Source organism: Heterodontus francisci, chromosome 8 (genome assembly GCF_036365525.1).
Source record: "Heterodontus francisci isolate sHetFra1 chromosome 8, sHetFra1.hap1, whole genome shotgun sequence".
Taxonomy (NCBI): domain Eukaryota; kingdom Metazoa; phylum Chordata; class Chondrichthyes; order Heterodontiformes; family Heterodontidae; genus Heterodontus; species Heterodontus francisci.
The window spans coordinates 81,860,427-81,887,067 of record NC_090378.1 but is presented as its reverse complement, the minus strand read 5'-3'; the positions used below and the strand labels follow the sequence as shown (position 1 = coordinate 81,887,067).

The 26,641-nt window shown below is 41.8% G+C and overlaps 1 protein-coding gene across 1 annotated transcript in view; it reads left to right on the top strand.

The window, feature by feature from the left end:
* LOC137373218 (zinc finger protein GLIS1-like) overlaps positions 1 to 6,560 on the top strand; it is a 488,859-nt gene extending 482,299 nt beyond the window's left edge. The window contains exon 10 of the mRNA XM_068038074.1: positions 5,098 to 6,560. Within this exon, the coding sequence (XP_067894175.1) occupies positions 5,098 to 5,234 (137 nt within the window). The 3' untranslated portion in view covers positions 5,235 to 6,560. The remainder of the gene's footprint in view (positions 1 to 5,097) is intronic.
* Positions 6,561 to 26,641: the final 20,081 nt, after the last annotated feature.

Sequence of the window (26,641 nt, the reverse complement as noted above, 5' to 3'; positions counted from 1 at the left end):
TGACCATCTGCCTGGCGAGTTGCAGTCTCCTGCAGCACTGGATCTCAGTCATTTCTAGGTAGCTCCATCTTTGGCAGTAGATCCTGTGTTGAGGGTATGGCCGCCATTGCCTTCCTGCCTCTCTTTCCTCTCCTGTGCCCTCCTGATGCTTGAGGTTCTGCTATTCCTGCACAGGGTGTTGCCCCTCATTGCCATTGGGCATAGAATCTGACAGTCGTGCCCCCAATGCTAGCTACAGCCTTGCTTTTAGATAGATGGTTAGCCTATTGTGATTGGCAGCCTTACCCCTTGCTCTTCTGCCCCCTTGATGCCAGGGGGGGTGACAACCCGCTTAATGCCCAAGTGTTGAGTATCCACTCTCCCAGCCATCTGTCAGTGCCAAGGGCTCCTATTTATTAAGTGCTCAGTCCACCTTTGCCCCCCTGACTCTTATGGGGCTGGGTTGATGCCTTGACTGGCTCCCTTCAGCTGTCCAGAAACTAGGGATGGTCAACAAATGCTGGCCTTGCCAGCAATGCTCTAGCCCATGAAAAAAATAAAAAAAGCTTCTAAAACCCATTTGCCCCTTTAAATATTCCACTGTCTCCCTTCAATAAGCTCCTAATGAGCTTTTTTAAATAGTTTAACTGCCCTCAATTGGGAAGAGAGCGGGATACCTTTCCCATCCTCCCCGTCCTGGTGATTATTGCAGGTGACGTGATCAATGCCTTGAAATTGACATACTGCCCAGTGCCGATATTTTTGTAACACTGACCCCCACCCCCCTGCTTCCATTCCTGACTTTGGGAGGCCCGAAAATTCAGCCCAGGCTATCTCCTTAACAGATGAGATTGCGAAATAAATAGTAGAAGGACTGAGAGGGAAGGTGAATTAAAGGGGGTAAATTTAGAGCCAAATCAAGCACAGAAAGAAAAATAAGGAAGGAATGAAAGGTTGAATTAAAAGTGAGAGAAAATAGAGACAGAAAAAAAAAGAAATTTAAAATTTGGCATTTTAAAAATCTCTCAAAACAATTCACATCCTGAAAGAATGAGACTCCACAATTGTAATAATTATTTTGTAGTTCCAGAGTGGTTGATTGGCAGCCATTAACACTTATCACATTGTTGAAAGGGTGCTTAAGCTTGTAATTATTAGTTCTAAATATCTGTTTTGGGTTTAGTTTGTATCTACTATGCAGATTCAGCAACTCTACAACATTCAATGCATGTCAACGGTGAGGCAGACACAGCAACTTGAACAGAAACTTTTGGATATTGACATTTAAATGCACATCTGCCCCTCGCCTGGTGTTGTTGTACCACTTATACATAAATAACGGTGAACGCCATTAGGCTCACCAGTATTTTGATAGCAAAATCTGGCCCTACATGTATTAGGCAACTGTATTTGAGTGAGTGGGCTGAACAACAGCAGGTTACATGTAATGCAGAGAAGTGCACACAGGAAGGAAAATTGGGGAAAAAATCTACTCTGTCAATGATCTGGAAATAGTCAAAGATGAGGTTGAAAGAAACGTAGGGGGTCTTCGTACAGTCAATGCTCAATATGTCCAGCAACTGCAGAGTAGTAATCAACAAAGCCAATAGGATGTTGAAATACATAACGAACATTAGAATATAACTTGAAGGAAATTGTGAGTAAACTGTGCAGTGCACTGGTCAGACTGTACTTTGAAGACTGTGTCTGATTCTGGTTGCTGAGAAACAAGAGAGACATTCAAGCACCGGAGGCAGTACAGAGCATAAGGCTGATCCTTACTGTCAGAGATCTGAGATTTAAGGAAACGCTGGACAGAACTGAGCTTTTCATCTGGAAAGGAAGTATCTGAGAGATGATTTTATAGAGAATTATGAAATGGTAAATGGTATGGATAAGGTTAATCGGAAATAATATTTTAAAATAAGTAAAAGGAGTAGGACAAGGAGACCCATGTTCAAACTAGTAAAAGGTAGTTTTCGGGGATGGTATTAGGAGGTTCTTCTTCAGGGTGATCAATTTTTGGACTGGACTTCTGGCAGAGTGGTGCAAGTGGAAACCCTGGAATTATTTAAAAAGGAATTTCATGCAGGAAGGCAAGGAGTGTGGAGTTGTTTTGGATAGAAGGATTAAGACGGACCAAATGGAAGTCCTTTTTCATAAGTATCTTCATTCAGTTCACCGGCCCAGCTGAATCCAACAGAGATATAGGCAGAGACTCATGAAGGCTAGCAGTGAGCTGCCATGTAAGGCTATGGCCATGAACCGTGCTTCAAGTCCAGTTTTATGTTGAGTGTTAGTACAGCAGATGTGATTGTTATTTTTCTAAATTCAGAGGAGGAGGATAGTAAAATTTGTAACTACATCCCAACTATTCGTGCTAATGCAATTTGCCGGCTATACATGGTGGATGGCATAACTAAAGCAATGAAATTATTCCCAAAGCTGCTTTCACCTTCCAACTGCTGGGAAACAGACAAAGTGGGACATGTGGAACTTGGTATATTCCTTTACACGTAACTATTAAAAATGCAAACAGTTAATGGAGATGCCATGCAGCTTCAATCGTCTGTTTGCACTGTTAACATCTACGGGAGATAGGCAGAAAGTGGAGACTTTGGGCAGCTTCAATCAGCTGACTGAAACTACTTGAAGACCTACCTCTTAAATTGGTAAATACTCAATGAACTACACAGAATAGTCAGCACGCTTAATATGTTTTAAGCAGGACCTTTGTAATTGATGCCTATGGTGATAACAATGGTTATTACTACAAATTTACAATTTGTCACTTCTACTGTCTACTGTTTAATATGTCTGGTTTGTAGTTCATACCCTAAGCCACAGGCTGATAGTGTTTATGTTATGAGAACTGGAAGTGCTAGAAATGCTCAGGGTCACAAACCTGAAACGTTAACTGTTTCTCTCTACACAGATGCTGCCAGACCTGCTGAGTATTTCCGGCACTTTCTGTTTTCATTTCAGAATTCCAGCATCCACAGTATTTTGCTCTTATATTGGAGTGTTTATGTTACTGTTTTCCAAAGTGACAGAAACCACATGGCAGCTCATGATGTATCCAGTAAACTGAAATACAGTGACACAGGTATCCATTTGATCGCTAAGCTCACTACAGTTACATGGATGTTGATCAGGTTGTAGGGAGTGAGAACTCACTCACAGGCATGGTCTCTGGCACCGAACCAGGGAAATATCTGAGATAAAATTCCATCAATATTACAGCTCCCTTTATACTCTAGGTAATCAGTTTTTTCAGCTACTCTCTATGCAAATCATCTAGTAATTCTGCCACATTTGGATTTAATTCTTTCCACGTTAATTTATTTGAGAGGTTCCCATTGGGAATCATGCCTGGTTTCAATGCGACATGTGTTGTTGGATACTTTCCGGAAATTACTGCAGCACAGTTGAGACTAAATCCCACCTTTTCCACTGTTGGGGTTGTGGGGATAATCAGGTGGTGAGTCAGAACTATTATCAACAGCAATGGCACTGTATTCCTTCTGTCACACCAAAGAACAAAGGGAAACTTTCATGCCTGGTGTTCTTTCAGCCTCCAACTTCAACTTCTGTCAGCAGCAACGGTGCGCATGGCTTGCACTCCCAACAAAAATCAGAAAGTTAGAGACAAAAAAAAAAATACACAATTATATATACAAGAGAACTGTTGCTCCTTGGACCCAAGACCCCACAAATTTAGGCAAAGCAAATATGTTAATATTCTGTATCTTTCAAATGTAATCTGTGTGGGTGCTGGATTAATTTGATTATACAAACAGTACTTACTTTTTTAAAACTCCAATCTTGATATATGTTGATAAAGAGATTTATTTGCTTTCCTTCTTGGATCTGGTTTGAAGTAAATAGAATCCAATTAGATATTGTTTTGCAGTTTCTTTAGGGCCTGATTCTAATCACAGAGATTGTAATTGTGCAGCTTTGACCTTGCCAAAATAGATTATCTCCGAATTGAAATGTCCAGTGAACTGAATTACTCTACCTATTAACTGCAGTAAATTTATGCTATGCCTAGTTTAATTAAGTACCACTTTTTAAAACTTATTATATCATTGTTTGAATTGGACAAAGTCATGTTTGTAATTATTGGGTGTTTTATAGCCTTTTTGCTTAACTTGGTTTCTTTACAGAAAACATTGTCAAATTCTGTTTTAGATCATGTATTTTACAAAGTAATAATCGCAAGACAATATTGACTGTTTTTTCATTTGCATTATACTGATTATTAAAAAAAACTAACACCTAATGCTTATTCTTTAAAATTAGTAACATTTTTGCATCATGCAACATTATTAAAGTAAGAATAATTTGGTAACTCAGTGAAAGCACACTGTTCTTTCACATTTAGAAACTGTGTTTAAATCCTGTCCAAATTTATCAAATACTCTTTGTTGACTAGAAGGATCTATGTAAAATGGTTTTGGCAGGTTCCAATCTGGTTCTTAGTGAGCTTGGGCCATTAGCATTAATCTATTCCTAGTAAGACATAAAATGACAATTTTACTTAGACGACAGTGTGGATATATGGAAATGGAAATGTCACAATATTGCAATAGGACTCACTCTTCTGAGATAGGGATTAAGCACAATGAAGCAAGATTTTCTTTGTGTAGTTTATGTAATTACTGTGCAAATCCATTTATAAAAAATGGGTTTACAATTTTGTTGCACACACTGTACACAGAGATATTAATGCCCAATGTTTGAGCTTTACCGAGGGAAGTTTAATCTTCATCTAATAAATTACTGGGTACAAAAAATGGAAAGGTGTTTCATTCTCTGATATATTTTCCACCTTCGGTAGCACAAAAAAGAGTGAGAATGGGTAGAAAAAATGGCTGTAAGCCATTGTTTGACCTACTTCTATCTTATTATCACTTTTCAGAGTTAACTCTAACTTTGTGAGGTGAAGGTCCTGGTATGGAGTCTTGCTAGATGAGAGCATGGGTTGTAGAATAAGCTCTTCTGCCCTATCTCTATCTCTGCTCAGTTCTCCAACCTATGAGGTTCCTTGCTGGGAGTGAAAGTTCATAAATATAACATAGCTTTAATAGTATACATGCGGAATTCTATCCACAGGGTTTGACGTTGGCCCGGAATCTGAAGGTACATTCGGAGACACACTGCGTAATGAATTAGAGGACAATGGACTCTTCCAGGTCAATACCATAGACCGTTGTCTAAGTCAGCTGACCTCTGTCTACACAGAGACCTGAAATCAAAGTCTTTCAGCTGTGTCTTCCTTTTTGGACTAACAACTGCCTGGCACATCTCTGCTTGAGTTACGTACAAAGACCGAATATTAAACTATTATATTGAATTATTCAATGTATCTTATTACATTTCAGCATCCATAGAATATTTATGAACTCCAAATGCTCAACATCAAAAATGAAATGATGGCAGGTAGATATAATGGTGTGTGTAAACATATTGCTGTGAAGGCCTATTGTATAGTGCTCATAAGCCTATCACTGTACATATCAAATAAATCAGAACAGCTATCATTGTGAGTTCAAGCCTCATCAACACCATAAAACTCTTTTCATCAGCTAGTAGTTGGAGCCAACCCACCATTTTTGACCCATCGTCTAAGACCCCTGTTAAAATTGTCAGTGATATATTTCATCCTCATGTTCAAAACTGACATGTTCAAAGGAACAAAAATTGCATGTTTTATAATGTTTCTGTACTAATGACCAGGGAAATTTTAGCAATATTAAGAACATTAAATAAAATGAAATGAGAAAAAATTATTTGGTCTAATGGTGCCCTGCTTCCTTCCACAGACAAGGTACAATCCACCCCACTATGAACTCCAGCCCACCCATTTAATCTCGAGGGAAAGTTTATATGAAAACTTCCAATCCCCAACTGTAATCAAGCAAAACTCCAAATATGTATCCATCCTCGCATCTCCACTATTCAATCTAGGCTTCAAAGCAACACCTGTAGTATTGCAACACCCCTATTCAACCTTGTTGTCAACAGAAATAGAAACATTCAGTTTTTTTAACCACATCTTTCATTAGCTTATACGTAATAGTTATAAGAAGTAAAATCAGGAAAATGTTGGAAATGCACAGCAGGTCAAACAGAATCTCAAAGTTAACTTAAATGTTTAACTTGTGCAGCCATAATTTTAATGTTTTCCTCATCCCCTCCACCTCTTTCTGTGGCTTTAAGCTGTTCTTAAAACCCATCTTTGCGACAACATTTTTAGTTATACCTCACTTTCTTCAGCTTAGTTTCCCATTTTTCATGCCTTGGGATGTTTTTCTACATCAAAGATGCTATATAAATTCAAATACTTTTGTTGTCTTTCTTTTTCAGTCACTGGCTTGCTGAGCATTTCTAGGACTTTCTGCCTCATTTCAGATTTCCATCATTTGCAGTTTTTTTTTTAACCAATAGTATGAAATATATTGTTGCTATTGCACTTTTGATACTAATGCTTCAGGCATCCAGATGTGCAAAGAAAGCACTCTATTTTGTAACTGTTGTTCCATCACTTGTTTTTCTTGTTAAGGACAAATGTAAAATATCATGGATATAAATTTGTAAAGATTGTGTTACTTTTTAAATTTTAAATTCAAGTGTTCCCAGTCCTTTAAAGCTAGCAAATTCACTTTTTGTACAAAAATGTTTGTATTAACATAATGTACATAGTGTGTGTAACAAGGAGTTTTCAGTATTCATATGACATTTTACATTTTTATATAATTTTTGAAGGAGTTATTAAAAGCACGTTATTAATGGTGTTTACATTTGTCATCTATACTTAAAAGACTTGCTGAGCTGTTGTTTGTTTCAGACCTCACAGCAATACATGTTTGCAAATAATGCAGAAAATAAACTTTTCAAACATATTTTATGCCAAACCATATGTGCAAAATAACATCACCAGTAATATTTGTGGGCTGAGGTTTCAACGATCCATCTGCAGCAAGCCCAGGGGACCACACATACATTATGACAACTCTGTTATTATACCCCCCGCCACTTACACACAAAATACTGTCTTCTGCTCCCAAGTTATTTCCGATTAATGCTAATTTTATTTTTCAAGAACTCTCTTTTTGTGACTGTCAACGCAGGTACAATTTAATATAAGCACTGCTCAGAATCTTTGTCTGTGGTACTGCGTGGGGTAAATCGTGAGTGCCGAAGCTGTCACGCCAGCCTATGCGTCAGGAATCATCTCAAGTTCTGTCTCACCTGAAGGTGGGGGGATGGGATTCCGCACTGTCAGCACGTGAGGACCAACCGTCTCCAACAGGCGGTAGCGCACGCGCGGTGCCAGGCATCAGGCCGCCTGCTAGAAAGTTGGAAGGAGGGCGGCGCGTGAGTTCCTTCCGTTCACAAACTATGTGAAAATGGCAAAATCGTGTTGTATAGCTGTTGATAGTTTTTTTCAACAGTAGTTCAATATCGACCATGTCGATATTTAAAAATGAGATCCCCAGCGGGGTGGTGATGGGTGGATTTCACTTGACTGGGCCGGTAGGCTAACTTAAGAGAGAACCAAAAGGGGACAAAATGTCCAAGCCAGCACACCACACCCTCCTCCTCCCACCCAAGCTGCTCAGACTGAGAAGACCACCCTTTTCCCAAAGAGAACTAGGAAAATTGCATTCCCTCACTGCCAGCTCATTCCCACAACAACTCTGTTAGTTGAGTGCAAAAAAGAGAGATTTTGGCTCCTAGCTAGCTCCCTAGTAACATTAGGCTGGATTTTGCAGTCAGTAGCACAGCAATGGCGCGCACCACTGACCCCAAAAAAACTGCCCACAAAGATACCCTTTCCCAAAGTCACTTTGAATCTTGCCAAGTCAAGAAGATCTCCAGGCCTGCAGAGGTAGTGATGTCATCAAGCAGGGTAAGAAGCCAATCACATTGAAGTAATCCGAAAAACAGCAAACCAGGAAGTAAAAACTTCTACAAGAAATGCTGAAATCACTCAGCAGGTCTGGCAGCATTTGTGGAACGGGTCACTGACCCAAAACGTTAACTCTGCTTCTCTTTCCACAGATGCTGCCAGACCTGCTGAGTGATTCCAGCATTTCTTGTTTTTGTTTCAGATTTCCAGCATCCGCAGTATTTTGCTTTTATTATAGTAAAAACTTCTAAATCCTTTCACTTCTAATCTTTAAATTTTACAGGTAGTGAAATAAATACACATGGCATTACGATAGAAGTCAAAATATCATAAACTTTAAAAATAAAAAATGTGAAGAATTTCTTTTAATAATGGAGGAATTTTACATTCAACAGTTATAAAATTACTCTTGCAGGACCAGTGAGACTGTTTAGCAGTAATTATGAGGTTAGTAGGCCATTAAAACCCCTGTTACACCTCATTGAACAAGATGTAACTTATTCAAGAGATTTTACAATGAGGCTAAAAGCATAAGAATGGAAGTTCATAGATTTTTAATTAATTAGGGGTGCTTCAACAGCTCACCCTCTGAAGTCACTGATGGCAACTTCTAGATTTCTGCACTTAACTGCACATGGGTAAACTCCAGAAGTTGCTGTCCGTTTCAGTGGAGCAATGACAGTGTACTCTAACAGTGTCATTGTTACCACAAATCCAGGCTAAAGGCCTGCTACCCGACCCGAACCCGACGACGTGTCGGGTTCGGGTTGGGCCGCTCTTCCGGGTCCAGCTTTCAGGTCCGGGTTGGATACAGTCCCACAGTATTACCTTTTGCTCTGCTGGGAAGTTGAGTTTAGTAAGTATCAAAAGTTGAAAAGCCTGCCAGAGCTGGGAGTCTGGGACCTTAAGGAGGGAGCCTCTGAGTCTGTGCAGTGAGCGAGTGAGCGTCTCTTTTGTTGCTTATCTGCACAAACTGAAAAAGTGAAAAACAGATTTGGAATTGGAAGGTTGGCAGCAGGAGACCATGGAGATTAGGAGAATGGAGGTTGTAAGCAGATGATCTGAACGAGGTGCAGTTGATCTGAACAAGGTGCAGTTAACATGGATACATGCGATTGGATAAATTGTAGGAATGAAAGAGAAGCAGAAATGATGGGCATAAGAAGTGTGCATCTGAAAAGTTTGCCATGAGGCAATGTATACATTTGATAGGAGTGGTGAATAGCTGACATAATGTCTTAAAAGTTGGATGAATGCTGTCCAATGAGGAATAGAATAAACTGCATCATAAAAAAGGAAATGCTTAAATAATACACCTGGAGGAAGATTGAGGAATAAAGGAGATGGAAGGATTTGAGACTTGACATTCTTAAACACAACTTGCCTTGATTTTGTTCACAATTGTAATTATTAGTTTCATCCATGTAATGTTTTATAGATATTGCAATTAATCATTTGCAACAATAAAAAGATAATAGGTGCAAAAAACAAGATTTGGAATTGGAAGGTAGGTAAAGTGAACATTGCGGTGGTCTGGTTGGGTCGGGCGCGGGAAAAAGTGGAAGGACTCGTGCCGAGTCGGGCGCGGGTCTGACGTGATTCTGTCGGGTTCGGGTCGGGTTTTTTTTTCCTGACCTGTCCAGGCCAGTATCATCCTAGGATTTACCCAGTGTTCACAGTCTTGTATGTTTCACCACATTGACTATATTCAAAATACAAGCGAACAATTAATTACAAATGACTAATTTGAATATTAGGCACTATTGAGAAGATAAAAATGCTAATTTTGATGTAAAACTGCTAATGAAAATCCATCTCCAGGCTGGTTTCATTCAACCAACAGTAGTTGCTATCTGTATAAACTACTTTGTTTGTTCTCAGGGTACACATTGCTTCAGACAACAAACACAAACTTGTGCTAAAGCCTGGAGCGCAGAACTTAGTTTTGTCAAAAATGACAGCAGTTGAAAATAAGAGAAAGATACGTTCATTAAAATCAGATGTGAAATTACATATTTTGGACACTACTCCAGGTATGTTGCCCATACACTGCTGTGCCAAGTTTAAAATGTAGGCTTTAAGCTATCAGTCATGGCTGGCTGATGGAGTGTAGTACTGTAAAGAGGCTGTTGAGAGAAGAGCAGTGGGAGCAGGATTCGCCCTAAATTGTACTCCAGTATCGCCAGCGGGTGACGGAGCTTCATTGGCAGGAAGTGGGATGGTAGTTCCACACCTAACCTCCCTGCAGGAGGTTGGGATGTATGACTCAGCAGAAAATTGAGCAAAATGGATTAAGTAATAATCTTACCAGCAGTCTTTAGAGAGTTTCCTTTCATTTTGTCTAAATGTAAACTGACAAGAAATGAAATGGAAAATGTTATAAAACATTTGCTCAAAATTCTGTGATTGCTTTTGGCAGTCTTATTTCCAACATGCGATGTCACATATTATACTGATTTGCTTTTTTTCAATATGTAGCCAAGTTACCAGAGTTTATGTTTTTTTAAAGCATGCAAAGAATATTAATTGTTAAAGAGGTGTCTGTGTTCATTATATCAATTAGTAACTAATCAATGGTTTTGTTTATCTTTTATGTAAACTTTTGAATATTTTATCCCCGAGCTGCCATCAGGAGCACTTAGGAGACACACCAATGCTCAACCCAAATTGCTTCAGTATGTTGCATATTATTTTCAAAACATAATTAGAGGATACTTTTATAATTTGTGAAACCTAGATCAATCAAGAAATTGCTCTGAGAAACAATAATGAGATGAATGAGTTAATTGAGGAACAAAGGTTTCCCAGGACACCAGAAGGAAATGCCACCCTGTGGATAATGCCGTGGGATCTTTAATGTCCATGTGAACCACTGTAATAGGAAAAATCTTGGTTCAACATGGTACAACATTTTCAACAATACCGTATTCTCTCAATGGAGTATCAGCCTATATTATGCATTCAAGTATTTGAGTTGAACTTGGACTTTACAAGGTCTCGCATGGCAGACTGGTCAGTAAAATGAAAGTCCATGGGATACAGGGGAATGTGGCAGGTTGGATCCAAAATTGGCTCAGTGACAGAAAACAAAGGGTAGTAGTGGACGGATGTTTTGCGAATGGAAAGCGGTTTCCAGTGGCGTTCCACAGGGTTCAGTGTTGGGACCCTTGCTGTTTGTGGTATGTATTAATGATTTGGACTTAAATGTGGGAGGCATGATTGGGAAATTTGCTGATGACACAAAACTTGGCCGTGTAGTTGATAGTAAAGAGGATAGCTGTAGACTCCAGAAAGATATCAATGCTTCGATTGAGTAGGTGGAAAAGTGGCAAATGGAATTCAATCCAGAGAAGTGTGAGGTAATGCATTTGGGGAGGGCAAACAAAGTGAGGGAATATATAATAAACGGGAGGATATTGAGGGTAGAAGAAGTGAGAGATCTTGGAGTGCATGTCCACGGGTCCCTGAAGGTGGCAGGACAGGTAGATAAAGTGGTGAAGAAGGCATATGGAATGCTTTCCGTTGTTGGCCGAGGTACAACAGCAGGGATGTAATGCTGGAACTGTATAAAACGCTAGTTAGATCACAGGTGGAGTATTGCGTACAGTTCTGGTCACCACATTACAGGAAGGACATAATTGCTTTGGAGAGAGTACAGAGGAGATTTACAAGAATGTTGCAGGGCTTGAAAGTTGCAGCTATGAGGAAAGATTGGATTGGCTAGGGTTGTTTTCCTTAGAACAGAGGAGGCTGAGGGGTGACTTAATTGAGGTGTACAAAATTATGAGGGGCTGAGATAGAGTAGACAGGATGGACCTGTTTTCCCTAGCAGGGAGGTCAATAACCAGGGGGCACAGATTTAAGGTGATTGGTAGAAGGATTAGAGGGGACATGAGGAAAAACTTTTTCACCCAGAGTGTGGTAGGTGCTGGAACGCCAGGAACGATGGTGGAGGCAGAAATCCTCGACTCATTTAAAAGATACCTGGACGTGCAGCTGAAGTGCTGTAACCTGCAAGGCTACGGACGAGGTGCTGGAATGTGGGATTAGATTGGGCAGCTAGATTTTTCAGCCAGTGCAGACACAATGGGCTGAATGGCCTCCTTCTGTGCCATAATTTTTCTATGGTTCTTACAACCTGTTGACTTGGAGAAGAGAGTCCTCCCAACTGAGCCAAACTGACATTATAGAAGTAACAATTAAGTGTTGTCAAGACTTGTTTTAAAAGTGTTGTTTGTGTGAAAAAGAAAAGATTGAAGAAAGTAAGGAATTCCAATTTTGAAATCCTGGGAAGAATGAGTTATCAGAGAGAGTGCAGTGAACCAATGACACTGTAGGGATGCAAGGAGATGCACAGCATTTTCAATTATATTCTAAAATATAATAATATATATCATGTATAAGTGCAGGCAAGCTATACTGTACTTAAAGTCCAAGACACCATCTGACATGAATTGTACAATTTGATACAGACACTGCCAGTTGTATAATTCGAGGTCATATGCGTAAATGTAGGGGAGCTGAAAGAAATATTACCCCTGCAATTTGCAAAGGGATAACAGGCACATGGACCGCTGTGTTATTCCCAAATCTATTATCAATCCTACCAGTATTAATTTATCCTGAAGGCCACTAATAAAGCTAACAATCTCAGTTTTGTCATTCTGCCATTTGATACATTGTTTAAAACATTTAAATGGATCAACAATGGATATGCATGTGTATCTTATTGCCAAACTGAAACATATTCAACATTGCAGCATCAGGCTGAGGTTCTTAACAGTTGTTTAGACTTAACTCTGAGTTTGGTGATGTTTTAAGATAATTTTATGTTGTATCTCATTTTTATGTATTGTTTATATACTAGATCTGAGCTATTTTATTGCTTGTGATTGAGTCCAGTTGTATGCCTCAAGAAAGTTAACTGCTCACAAATGAAAATTGAGAATAGCCTTTAGCAAATCAGACAACTAAAGTTAAGAGTAGCTAGATTCAGGGTTTTGAAATTATGACTCATTAACCTCCCATGTCCAGTTTTCAGGATTCCACTGCTGCATTTAAAAGGCAAAAGTGAAATGAAAGCTGATGTAGTGATGGTGCATTGCGCATAGATCTAGGCTAAGAAAGTTGGACTTGTTTTTTGTTGGAAAAAAATAAGACTGTTTAATATTATAGAAATTCTTATATGATTTTTATTTTACTGATAAACCCCTTGTGTTGCCTGTAGTAAAAATGGGGTGGCGGGGCGGGGGGGGGTGCGGATCGAAGGAAACTAATATAGATATTAAGGTAGTCTCAAAAAGTTGAAAAAATGGTTTGAAAACTTCAGAATTTACAAGGGATTCAAAAGGAGAGCCTACAATATGACGTGAAATTCATATGTGTCAGTAGTAAAAACTAAGCTGCTGGGAGAGAAACCAAGGGACTGACACAATGGTGCCTACTGAAGGAGGCCTGTGTTGTGACAGCCCATTGATAGAGATAGGAAATCCCATGATGAATGCTGACATAAAGCCATTACAATATTCGTGAATGTAGCATAGATTTGCTTTCTGTGTATTTGAAGAGGACCACATTCGCATGTGACCACTTACATCCTCGTCCATAACATCACCCATTTCAGTCGCTGCCTCAGCTCATCTGCTGCTGAAAGCCTCATCTGTGTCTTTGTTGTAGATTTGACTATCCAATGCTCTTCTGGCCTTCTCTAAACTTAAACTCATCCAAAACTGCTGCCCGTATCCTAACTCGCATCAAGTCATGTTCATCTATCACTCCTGTGTTTGCTGACCTATATTGGCTTCCGGTCTGGAAATGCCTCAGTTTTAAAAATCTCATCCTTGTATTCAAATACTTTCATGGCCTCAGCCCTTCCTTTCTCTATAACCTCTTCCAGACCTACAACCCTCCAGGATCTTTGGGTCCCTCTAATTCTGGCTTCTTGCACATTCCTGATTTTAGTTGCTCCATCATTGGTGGCCATGCATTCAGCTGCCTGGGCCTCAGGCTCATGAATTCCTTCCCTAAGCCTCTCTACCTCTTCTTTAAGAAGCTCTTTAAAACCTACCTCCTTGGCCAGGCTTTTGGTCACCTGTTGCAATATCTCCTTGTGTGGCTCGGTTTCAAATTGTTTGGATAATGTGACTGTCTTGGGATGTTTTTACGACATTAAAGGCATTATGTAAATGCAATAAAAACAAGAAATGCTGGAAATACTCAGCAGGTCAGGCAGCATCTGTGGAGAGAGAAGCAGAGTTAACGCTTCGGGTCAGTGACCCTTCTTCGGAACAATGTAAATGCAAGTTGTTTTTGAAATGAGTGTCAGTCAGCATTTTCTTAAGGATGGTGCCTGCAAACAATCACCTCAGCTGTTTTGATTATTTATTCAGTCATCTCAGCCTATGGCAGAATATTACAAGTCTGGGTGCTACAGAAGCATATTGTCTTTTCTAATGGCTGGACCCTGGCATTAGGCTTTGTTCATCACACAACAGCCAGGTGTTACTCTATCTTTTGATGAATGACCATCTTAAATGCCTGCAAAATCTGAATTTAAGTACCTTGATTCTTATGACAGGGTTATGTCTCAGATTTGCCTGTGGAGGAAGGGGTTAACTGATAAGTCTATTCCCAGGCAGAGAAATTTATTCAGCAGCTTTTGACCAATTCAGCAGTTCTTGTTCTGTCTATGTGGAAGTTAACGTGATAACAGTGGTGTAGACTGAACTTCATGTTCTAGATGCTAGACCGGATTCATTCATGAGGGAGAAGGGAACAGTGAATATGGTGAAAGGGATAGACAACGATGATTGGGAATGGGTTCGTGTGGAGTATAAACAGCAGCAGTTGGGATGAATGGCTTGTTTCTATGCTGTAAATTCTATGTAATTGCTATTAGAGTTAGTGAAACATTGCCTTTCTTTTATTTTGTGAATCAGGATGGTTTCTTCTTTGGTGTTCTGACTTTCGGCAGGTTCTTGCCCCATTCTTGCATCCACCTGTTTATGGCCCTTTTCTTTAGGTACTGGTCGTGTCCTTCCTTCACCATATCTAACATTGCCAGTCTCTTCCTTCCTCGTTATTTTTTACCCTCCATTCTACCTTCAGTCACCATTTTCAGCAGGCCTTCATGTTTGATGACATGACCAATCCAGTTATTTTTCCTTCTTCGAAGATGGAACAACTCTCTTTGATGCTTCTGAGCACTTCGTCATTTGTCACCCTCTCTGATCAGTTGATCTTCAACACTCATCTCCAGAACCACATCTCACTTCTAATGTCTTGATGTCTGCCTTGCACAGGACAGGAGCACAATCCATATAAAAGTTTTGATGATTCTCACTTTCAGGTTGATGCTCAGCCCATGGTTAACAACTCCTTTCATCTGTTGAATGCACTGTTTGCTGTTGCAATTCTCGATCTTATCTCTCTCTTGCATCTCCCATCTTCTGTCAGAATGATAGCAAGGTATTTGAACCTGTTGTTCATTTACTTTAATGTCTATCAAGGATATGTTTTCCCACCTTCATACTTTTGTCTTTTTGATAATCTTCATCCCATACTCCTCCACCACCTTGTTCAGGGAATCCATCATCCGTTGAAGGCCTTCCATAGTGCTAGTCATCATTGCTTAGTCGGTTGTACAGTCAATATTGCAATCTACTGAAATCTCTTGCAATGTTTTGCTACTGTTTAATTTTTACTTTTGGCCTGATTCATAGATTAGAAACTATGCCACAGGAATGATTTATTTTCTATCATCTACATGCCAAAAGGACTCGTAATATTTTCAGAGGGCAAATTACAGTAATAATGTTTTACCCTGGGCATTGCTACCTGACCTGATATTGTGTAAATAAAGGAATATTTTGGTTTGTAAGGAACATTCCTGTCACGTAAATTGATAAGGTGCCACACAAAAGGTTAATAGGCAAGATAAGGGCTCATGGAGTTGGGGGTGATATATTAGCATGGATAGAGGATTGGTTAATGGACAGGAATTGGAGAGTGGGGATAAGTGGGGCATTTTCAAGTTGACAGGCTGTGACTAGTGAAGTACCACAAGGATCAGTGCTGGGGTCTCAGCTATTTACAATCTATATTAATGTCTTAAATGAGTCGACAGAGAGTAATGTATCTAAGTTTGCTGATGATACAAAGTTAGGTGGGAATGCAAACTGAAGAGGACACAAAGAGGCTGCGAAGAGATATAGACAGGTTAAGTGAGTGGGTGACAAGGTGGCAGATGGAGTATAATGTGAGGAAGTATGAGGTTATTCACTTTGGTCGTAAGAATAGAAAAGCAGAATATTTTTTAAAAGATGCGAAACTTGTAAATGTTGATGTTTAGACAGACTTGGATGGACTCGTACAAGGAACACAAAAAGTTAGTAAGCTATTAGGAAAGCAAATGGCATGTTGGCTTTTATTGCAAGGGGATTGGAGTACAAGAATAAAAAAGTCTTGCTACAATTGTGCAGGGCTTCGGTGGGACCACACCTGGAATACTGTGTGCAATTTTGGTCTCCATATTTAGGGAAGGATATACTTGCATTGGAAGCAGTGCAGCAAAGGTTCACTAGATTCGTCCCTGGGCTGAGAGGGTTGTACTATGATGAGAAGCTGAGTAAATTGTGTCTATATTCTCTGGAGTTTAGAAGAATGAGAGGCGATCTCATTGAAACATTCAAGATTATGAAGGGGCTGGACAGGGTAGATATTGAGATGTTTCCCCTGGCTGTGGAATCTAGATCAAGGGGGCACAGATTCAGGATAAGGGGCCAATCATTTAGGACTGAGATGAGGAGTAATTTCTTCACTCAAAAAGTTGTGAATATTTGGAATTCTCTACGCCAGAGGGTTGTGGATGCGCCAGCACTGAATATATTTAAGGCTGGGATAGACAGACATTTGGTCTCTCAGGGAATCAAGGGATATGAGAAGCGGGCAGGAATGTGAAGTTGAAGACCAAGATCAGCCATGATAATATTGAATGGTGGTGCATGCTCAAAGGGCTGTATGGTCTACTGCTGCTCCTATTTCTTATGTTATTATGTCAGGTAATGACTATCTCAAACAAGAAATAAACCCAGCCATTCTCCTTGTTCTTCAATGGCTTCACCATACAATTGGTCTTCCCTTGTCAACAAATTGGGGGCCACCACTGATTAGATGCTTAACTGGACCAACCATGCCAACACTGTGGCTACAACAGCAGGCCAAAGGCTTATAACTCTGACATAAGTGGCTTACCTCCTGACTCCTCAGTACCTCTCAAGGCTCAAATCAGGATTGTGATGGAATACTCACCTAGATGGATGGCATTGCAACAACATTTGAAACTTGATGCCATCTAGAATGGAACAGTTTGCTTGTTTTACTCCTGGATTGGATTCAATATCCATCCCTCACTACCATCAGTACAGTGGCTGAAGTATGTACAATCTATCGGCTACACTGCAGCAACTCACCAAGATTACTTCAACAATGCCTCCCTCCCCTTCAGCCTCGATTACCAAGAAGGACAAGTGCAGCTATATATTGAGATTGTCAACACCTTAAAATCATACATCATCTTGATAGACAGACAGAGAGTTGTGGAGGCTAGGTCACTAAATGTATTTAAGGAGGAGGTAGATAGACTTTTTGAAATCTTGGGGCATTGAGGGTTAGGCAGAGCAGGCCTGAAAGAGAAGTTGAGGACTGGGACAGATTAGCCATGATCTTATTGAATGGCGGGGCAGGCTTGAGGGGCTGAATGGCCCAGTCCTGCTCCTATTTCTTATGTTCATTAGCGCTGAGCAAAAATCCTAGAATTTCCTTACTAACAACATTGTGGGAGCAACATCACCACAAGGACTGCAGTAGTTCAATGAGAAAGTCCATCTCACTGTCCTCTCTGGGCAATAAATGTGGTCATGCCAATGTCACTCACATCCTGAAAAAAAAAACAAAAAAATTATTGTGCACAGTCCATGAAAAGAACGGACTTGTTGTGCAGAATGGTAGGATTTTTTTACAACATTCTTTATGTCCTTACTGTGGCAATCAAACATCCCTCTTGTTAGTAGAATAGCCCACACATAACAGATAGAATAATAATACAAAACATAATGCTCAATGGTTACACACCAAACAGTTGGATTCTCAGGTTCAGACTGCAAGTACACGTCTGGTGTATTTCATTTCTTTGAACACAAGAGCACAAGAAATAGGAGCGGGAGTAGAGGTTAGTAAACAAAATTAGAGCACATGGGATTGGGGGTAATATACTACAATGGATTGAGAATTGGTTAACAGACAGAAAGCAGAGAGTAGGAATAGATGGGTCATTCTCAGCATGGCACGCTGATACTACTGGGGGACCGCAAGGATCAGTGCTTGGGCCACAGCTGTTTACAATCTATATAAATTACTTGAATATGGGGACCAATTGTAATATTTCCAAATTTGCGGATGACACAAAACTAGGAGGGAACGTAAGTTGTGAAGAGGATGCAAGGAGGCTTCAAGGGGATTTGGACAGGCTACGTGAATGGGCAAGAACATGGCAGATGGTATATGATAATAAGTGTGAAGTGATCCATTTTGGTAGAAAAAAAACAGAAAGGCAGAGTATTTCTTAAATGGTGAGAGGTTGGGAAGTTTTGATGTCCAAAGGGATCTGGGTGTCCTTGTTCATGAGTCACTAAAAGCTATTATGCAGGTGCAGCAAACAATTAAGAAGACAAATGTTATGTTGGCCTTCATTGCAAGGGGATTTGAGTACAAAAGTCAAGATGTATTGCTTCAATTGTATAAAGCATTGGAGAGACTACACTTAGAGTATTGTGTACAGTTTTGGTCGTCTTAGCTAAGGAAGGATATACTTGCCATAGAGGGAGCGTAACGGATGTTGACCAGACTTAGCCCTGGGATGGCGGGATTGTCTTGTGAGGAGAGATTGCAGAAACTGGGCCTGTATTCTCTAGAGTTTTGAAGAATGAGAGGTGATGTCATTGAAAGTTAACAACATTCTTAGTGAGTGACAGGGTGAATATGGATAGGATGTTTTCTCTGGCTGGTGAGTCTAGAACAAGGGGGCACAGTCTCAGAATAAGGGGCAGCCCATTTAAGACTGAGATGGGGAGGAATTTCATTACTCAGAGGGTGGTGAATCTGTGGAATTCTCTATCCCAGAGGGCTGTGGAAGCTCAATAGTTGAGCATGTTCAAGCCAGAAATGAGAGATTTCTGAATACTGACTACATCAGGGATGTGGGGATAGTGGGGAAAAATGGCATATAGATGATTAGCCATGATCTGTTTGAATGGTGGAGCAAGCTCGACTGGCCAAATGGCCTACTCCTGCTCCTATTTCCTATGATCCTATGACCATGTGGCCCAACGAGCCTGCTCCGCCATTCAAAACGATCATGGCTGATCTTAGGCTTCAACTCCACTTTCCCACCCGCTCGCCATATCCCTTGATTCCCTGAGAGACCAAAAATCTGTCGATTCCAGCCTTAAATGTATTCAATGATAGAGCATCCACAAACCCTCTGGGGTGGAGAATTCCAAAGATTCACAAACCTTTGAATGAAGAAATTTCTCCTCATCTTAGTCCTAAATGATTGGCCCCTTATCCTGAGACTGCGTCACCATGTTTTAGACTCCCGGACCAGCAGGAACATTCTCTTGGGCTGGATTTTGCCAAGCCCTCAAGTCGGGCTCCATGGCGGGGGAGGCCAAAAGATGGGGCCGGCAACAGTCCGCCACAGAGGCCGATGCTGGGAGGGCCCAGCCCGAACCTCCCGCCAATGGCGAGGCTCCGTGGTGCCCCCCCCCACGCCCCGTGCGGTGGGCGATGGGACCTGGATTTCAATATTTAAATTAATGACATGCATAAATGTAAATGAATTTACCTTCTCTCTTCTGGGCTGTGGTGGCCAGCGCTGCCAAACCTTCAATTCCCTGTCCGGGGAAAGCTGGCGTGACATTGGTGGTGAGTGGGGAGGAGTTAAGATTTTCAGTGTGGTGGAGGGGAAGGGGTTAAGTAAACTTAATGGGTGTAAGAGATAGTGGGAAGGGGTGAACTTTAAACTATGTGCAGTCTGTGGGGGGAAGGTCAGATTTAAAAGTTAAGTGTTTTGTGGGGGGAAGGGCAAATATTTGTTTATTCATTCATGGGATATGGGCGTCGCTGGCTAGGCAAGCATTTATTGCCCATCCCTAATTGCCCTTGTGAAGGTGGCGGTGAGCTGCCTTGTTGAACCACTGCATTCCATGGGAGGTAGGTACACCCAAAGTGCTGTTAGGAAGGGAGTTCCAGGATTTTGACCCAGCGACAGTGAAGGAACAGCGATATAGTTCCAAGTCAGGATGGTGTGTGACCTGGAGGGGAACTTGCAGGTGGTGGTGTTCCCATGCATTTGCTGCCCTTGTCCTTCTAGTTGGTAGAGGTCGCAGGTTTGGAAGGTGCTGTCTAAGGATCCTTGGTGCGTTGCTGCAGTGCATCTTGTAGATGGTACACACTGCTGCCACTGTGCGTCAGTGGTGGAGGGAGTGAATGTTTGTAGATGGGGTGCCAATCAAGCGGGCTGCTTTGTCCTGGATGGTGTCGAGCTTCTTGAGTGTTGTTGGAGCTGGACCCATCCAGGCAAGTGGAGAGTATTCCATCACACTGTTGACTTGTGCCTTGTAGATTGTGGACAGGCTTTGGGGAGTCAGGAAGTGAGTTACTTGCCGCAGGATTCCTAGCCTCTGACCTGCTCTTGTAGCCACAGTATTTATATGGGCTACTCCAGTTCAGTTTCTGGTCAATGGCAGCCCCTAGGATGTTGATAGTGGGGGATTCAGCGATGGTAATGCCATTGAATGTCAAGGGGAGATGGTTAGATTCTCTCTTGTTGGAGATGGTCATTGCCTGACATTTGTGTGGCACGAATGTTACTTGCCACTTATCAGCCCAAGCCTGGAGATTGTCCAGGTCTTGCACGGACTGCTTCCATATCTGAGGAGTCGTGAATGGTGCTGAACATTGTGCAATCATCAGTGAACATCCCCACTTCTGACCTTATGATTGAAGGAAAGTCATTGATGAAGCAGCTGAAGATGGTTGGGCCGAGGACACTACTCGGCACTTCTGCAGTAATGTCCTGGGACTGACATGATTGACTTCCAACCACAACCATCTTCCTTTGTGCTAGGTATGACTCCACCCAGTGGAGAGTTCCTCCCCTCATGCCCATTGACTTCAGTTTTGCGAGGGCTCCTTGATGCCATTATCGGTCAAATGCCGCCTTGATGTCAAGGGCAGTCACTCTCACCTCAACTCTTGAGTTCAGGTCTTTTGTCCATGTTTGGACCAGGGCTGTAACGAGGTCAGGAGCTGAGTGGCCCTGGTGGAACCCAAACTGAGCATCACTGAGCTGGTTATTGCTAAGTAAGTGCTGCTTGATGGCAATGTTGTTGACACCTTCATCACTTTACTGATGATTGAGAGTAGACAGATGGGGCGGTAGTTGGCAGGATTGGACTTGTCCTGCTTTTTGTGTACAGGACGTACCTGGGCAATTTTCCACATTGCTGGGTAAGATGCCACTGTTGTAGCTGTACTGGAACAACTTGGCTGGGGGTGCGGCAAGTTCTGGAGCACAGTCTTTAGTACTATTGCCGGAATGTTGTCAGGGCCCATAGTCTTTACAGCATTCAGTGCCTTCAGTCGTTTCTTGATATCACGTGGAGTGAATCGAATTGGCTGAAGTCTGGCATCTGTGATGCTGGGGACTTCAGGAGGAGGCCGAGTTGGATCATCAACTCGGCACTTCTGGCTGAAAATTGTTGCAAGTGCTTCAGCCTTATCTTTTGCACTGATGTGCTGGGCTCCCCCATCATAGATGATGGAGATATTTGTGGAGCCCACCTCCTCCAGTTAGTTGTTTAATTGTCCACCACCATTCTCAGCTGGATGTGGCAGGACTGCAGAGCTTAGATCTGATCCGTTGGTTATGGGATCGCTTAGCTCTGTCTGTCGCATGCTGCTTATGCAGTTTGGCACACAGGTAGTCCTGTGTTGTAGCTTCACCAGGTTGACACCTCATGTTATATTTAATGTAATTGATATTGGGGGACGGTCATTAGAAATTTATTCAATAAATTTTGTGGGGTGGTGTATCTTTAAAAATTCAAATTGACCAGCAGGCTGGCTGCCCTTTAAAAATGGCTCAGCGCCTGCGCACAGGCAGCTGAGATTGCGGCAGGTCTTTGGCATGGGCCACTATATTTTGAGCTCGCGACGGGCTCTTAAAATCCAGCCCTCATTGTCTATCCAGTCCCTTTAGAATTTTGTATGTTTCAATGAGATGTCCTCTCATTTTCCTGAACTCCAGAGAGTATAGGCCCAATTTACTCAGCCTGTCATCATAGGACAACCTCCTTATCTCAGGGCCCAATCTTCTCTGTATTACCTCCAATGCAAGTATATCCTTTCTTAAATTTGGAGACCAAAACTGCACACTGTACTCCAGATGTGGTCTCACCAAAACCCTGTACATTTGTAGCAAGACTTCTTTATTCCTGTACTCCAATCCCTTTCCAATATAGGCCAACATGCCATTTCCCTTCCTAATTGCCTGCTATACCTGCATACTAACTTTTTGTTTTCCTTGCACATGCACACCCAAGTCTCTTTGAACATCGACACAAGTTTCACACCTTTTAAAAAAAATACTCTGCTTTTCTATTCTTACGACCAAAGTGAATAACCTCACACTTCCCTACATTATACTCCATCTGCCATCTTGTTGCCCACTCACTTAACCTGTCTATATCTCTTTGCAGCCTGTCTTTGTCCTCCCCACAACTTACCTTTCCACCTACCTTTGTATTATCAGCAAACCTAGATATACTACTCCCTGTCTCTTCATCTAAGTCATTAATATAGATTGTAAATTGCTGAGGACCCAGCATTCATCCTTGCGGCACTCCACTATTCACTACCTGCCAACTTGATAATGCCCTGCTTATGCCCACTTTTTGCTTCCTGTCCATTAACAAATCATCTATCCATGCTAATATATTACCCCCAACTCCATCTTGCCTATTAACTTTTTGTGTGGCACCTTATCGAATGCCTTTTGGAAATCCAGGTATACCACGTCTACTGGTTCCCCTTTATCTACCCCATTAGTTACATCCTCAAAAAATCCTAATAAATTTGTCGAATAGGATTTACCTTTCATAAAACCATGTTGACTTGTTCTAATCATATTGTGCTTTTCTAAGTGCATTGTTAAGACTTCCTTAATAATAGATTCCAGCATTTTCCCAACGACTGATAGGGTAATTGGCCTGTAGTTCACAGTTTTCTCTCTCCCTCCTTTCTTGAAACATTTGCCAACTTCCAATCTGATGGGACCGTCCCGAATCTAAGAAATTTTGGAAAATCATAGCTAGCGCATCCACTATTTCTGCAGCTATCCCTTTTAGATCTCTAGGGTATAGGCCATCAGGTCCCAGGGATTTGTCAGACTTTAGTCCCTTAAGTTTCTCCAATACTTTTTATTTGCTGACGTTAGTTTCCTTAATTTTCTCTCTCTTTTTAGCCCTTAGGTTACTGCCTATTTCTGGTATGGAACTTGTGTCTTCTACTGTGAAGACAGACACAAAATATTTATTCAATGCCACTGCTATTTCCTCATTCCCCATGATAATTTCTCCTGTCTCTGCTTCGAAGGGACCAATGCTTACTTTAGCTACTGTCTTTGTATACCTATAAAATCTCTTACAATTTACTCTCATTCTATTTTTTTCTTTTTAATCAACTTTTTGGTGGCCCTGTGCTGGTTTCTAAAACACTCCCAATCCTCAGACTTGCTAATCTTTTTTGCATCATTGTAAGCCTCTTTTAATGTAATATTATCCTTAACTTGCTCAGTGAACCATGGATAGGTCTTTCTTGCTGAGTTTTTGTTTTTCAATGGAATGTATTTTTGTTGAACATTTTGAATTGTTTCTTTAAAGGTATCCCACTGTTCATTTACCGCCATACCTTTTAATCTATTTACCCAATTTATCTTAGTCAGTTCTCCCCTCATGCATACGTAATTGGCTTTGTTCAAGTTTAAGATTCTTGTTTGTTTAACATGGAATTCAGTGGTATTACGATCACTATTTCCCAGTGGATCTTTTACTATGACATTACTAATTAACCCTGCTTCATTACACAATACTAGATCTAAGATAGCTTTATCCCTAGTTGGTTCCACAATGTATTGCTAAGAAACTGTCCCGAAAACATTCTACAGCAGGGTTGTCCAACCTTTTCGGGCAGAGGGCTGGTGAGCAAATTTTGAAAGATAAAGACATAATAAATTTATCTTACTAATAAAAACAACAACAAATGTGCATTTTTGTGAAGAAGATTTAAATGAGAAGACTAATTTATTGACTTAATTTCTCGTCACTATATTGAAAACTGATTTAGTGATATACCTGGCATTGTTTTTGCTTTAATAAGTAGTCAGTTTCTTTCTGCACACTTGATGTAGCGATGCAGAGTATTCTGCATAGATGTCCACCTTTCAGGAGAGGCCTTGATCTCTCTTCCTCCTCTCCCCGCGCTGTGTGTGTGTGTGTGTGTGTGTGTGTGTGTCTCGTTCTCTCTTCCCTCCCCCCTCCCCTCTAGGACTAGGGGACACAGATTCAAAGTTTTGTGTAAAGGTAGCAGGGGGAATATGAGGAAGCACTTTTTTACGCAGTGGGTGGCCACCTGAGAGAAATAGACTTGCAGGGCTACGGGGAGTGAGACTGACTGCATAGCTCTGTGGAGAGGTGACACGGGCTCAATGAACAGAATGGCCTCCTTCTGTACCCTAAGTAAATGACTCTGACTCTCTCTCTCCACCCCCCTCCCTGATTTTCTCTTTCCCCCCCCTTTCTGTTTGTTTCTCTCTGTCTCCCTCTACCTCCCTCTCTGTTGCCCTCTACCCCCCCTCTCTATCTTCTTCCCCCCCCGTCTCTTTCTCCCCCATCTCTCTGTCCCTCTCCACCCCCCCTCTGTATCACTCCCTCAATCTCTCTCCACCCCTGTGTCTGCAGTGTTCCCTGCTCTCTATCCCCCCCCCTCTGTCTGTCTCTCTCTCTGTCCCCCTTGCTCTCTCTCTCTGCCCCCTCTCTCTCTCTCTCTCTCTGTCCCCCTTTCTCTCTCTCTCTCTGTCCCCCTTTCATAAGAACTAGGAGCAGGAGTAGGCAATTCAGCCCCTCGAGCTTGCCCCGCCATTCAATACGATCTTGGCTGATCTCATCTCGGCCTCAACTCCACTTCCTGCCCGTTCTCCATAACCCTTCAACCCATTACTAATTAAAATGTCTATCTCCTCAAATTTACTCAATGTCGCAGCATCCACCTCTGGGGTAGTGAATTCCACAGACTCATGACCCTTTGAGAGAAGTAATTTCTCCTCATCTCTGTTTTAAATCTGCTACCGTTATCCTAAAACTATGACCTCTTGTTCTAGATTGCCCCACAAGAGGAAACATCCTCTCTACATCTACTTTGACAATCCCTTTAATCATCTTATATACTTCAACGTTATGGCGTTGGAAGGATGAATGAGAATGGGCAGAGACTGCTTGAGTTGTGTACCTATCATAACCTCTGCATCACCAACTCGTTCTTTCACACTAAACCCTGTCACCAGGTTTCATGGAGGCACCCAAGATCGCGTCGTTGGCACCAGCTAGACCTCATCGTCACAAGGCGAGACTCCTGAAACAGTGTTCAAATCACACGCAGCTTCCACAGTGCGGACTGTGACACCGACCACTCCCTGGTGTGCAGCAAGGTTAGACTCAGACCAAAGAAGTTGCATCATTCCAAGCAGAAGGGCCACTCGCGCATCAACACGAGCAGAATTTCTCATCCACAGCTGTTACAAAAATTTCTAAATTCACTTGTAACAGTCCTTCAAAACATTCCCACAGGGGATGCTGAGACCAAGTGGGCCCACATCAGAGACGCCATCTATGAGTCAGCTTTGACCACCTACGGCAAACGTGCGAAGAGGAATGCAGACTGGTTTCAATCTCATATTGAAGAGCTGGAACCTGTCATAGCCGCTAAGCGCATTGCACTGTTGAACTACAAGAAAGCCCCCAGCGAGTTAACATCCGTAGCACTTAAAGCAGCCAGAAGCACTGCACAAAGAACAGCCAGGCGCTGCGCAAATGACTACTGGCAACACCTATGCAGTCATATTCAGCTGGCCTCAGACACCGGAAACATCAGAGGAATGTATGATGGCATTAAGAGAGCTTTTGGGCCAACCATCAAGAAGATTGCCCCCCTCAAATCTAAATCAGGGGACATAATCACTGACCAACGCAAGCAAATGGACCGCTGGGTTGAGCACTACCTAGAACTGTACTCCAGGGAGAATGTTGTCACTGAGACTGCCCTCAATGCAGCCCAGTCTCTACCAGTCATGGATGAGCTGGACGTACAGCCAACAAAATCGGAACTCAGTGATGCCATGCCAGCGGAAAAGCCCATGGGAAGGACAGCATTACCCCTGAAATAATCAAGAGTGCCAAGCCTGCTTTACTCTCAGCACTACATGAACTGCTTTGCCTGTGCTGGGACGAGAGAGTAGTACCTCAGGACATGCGCGATGCCAATATCATCACCCTCTTTAAAAACAAAGGTGACCGTGGTGACTGTAACAGCTACCGTGGAATCTCCCTGCTCAGCATAGTGGGGAAAGTC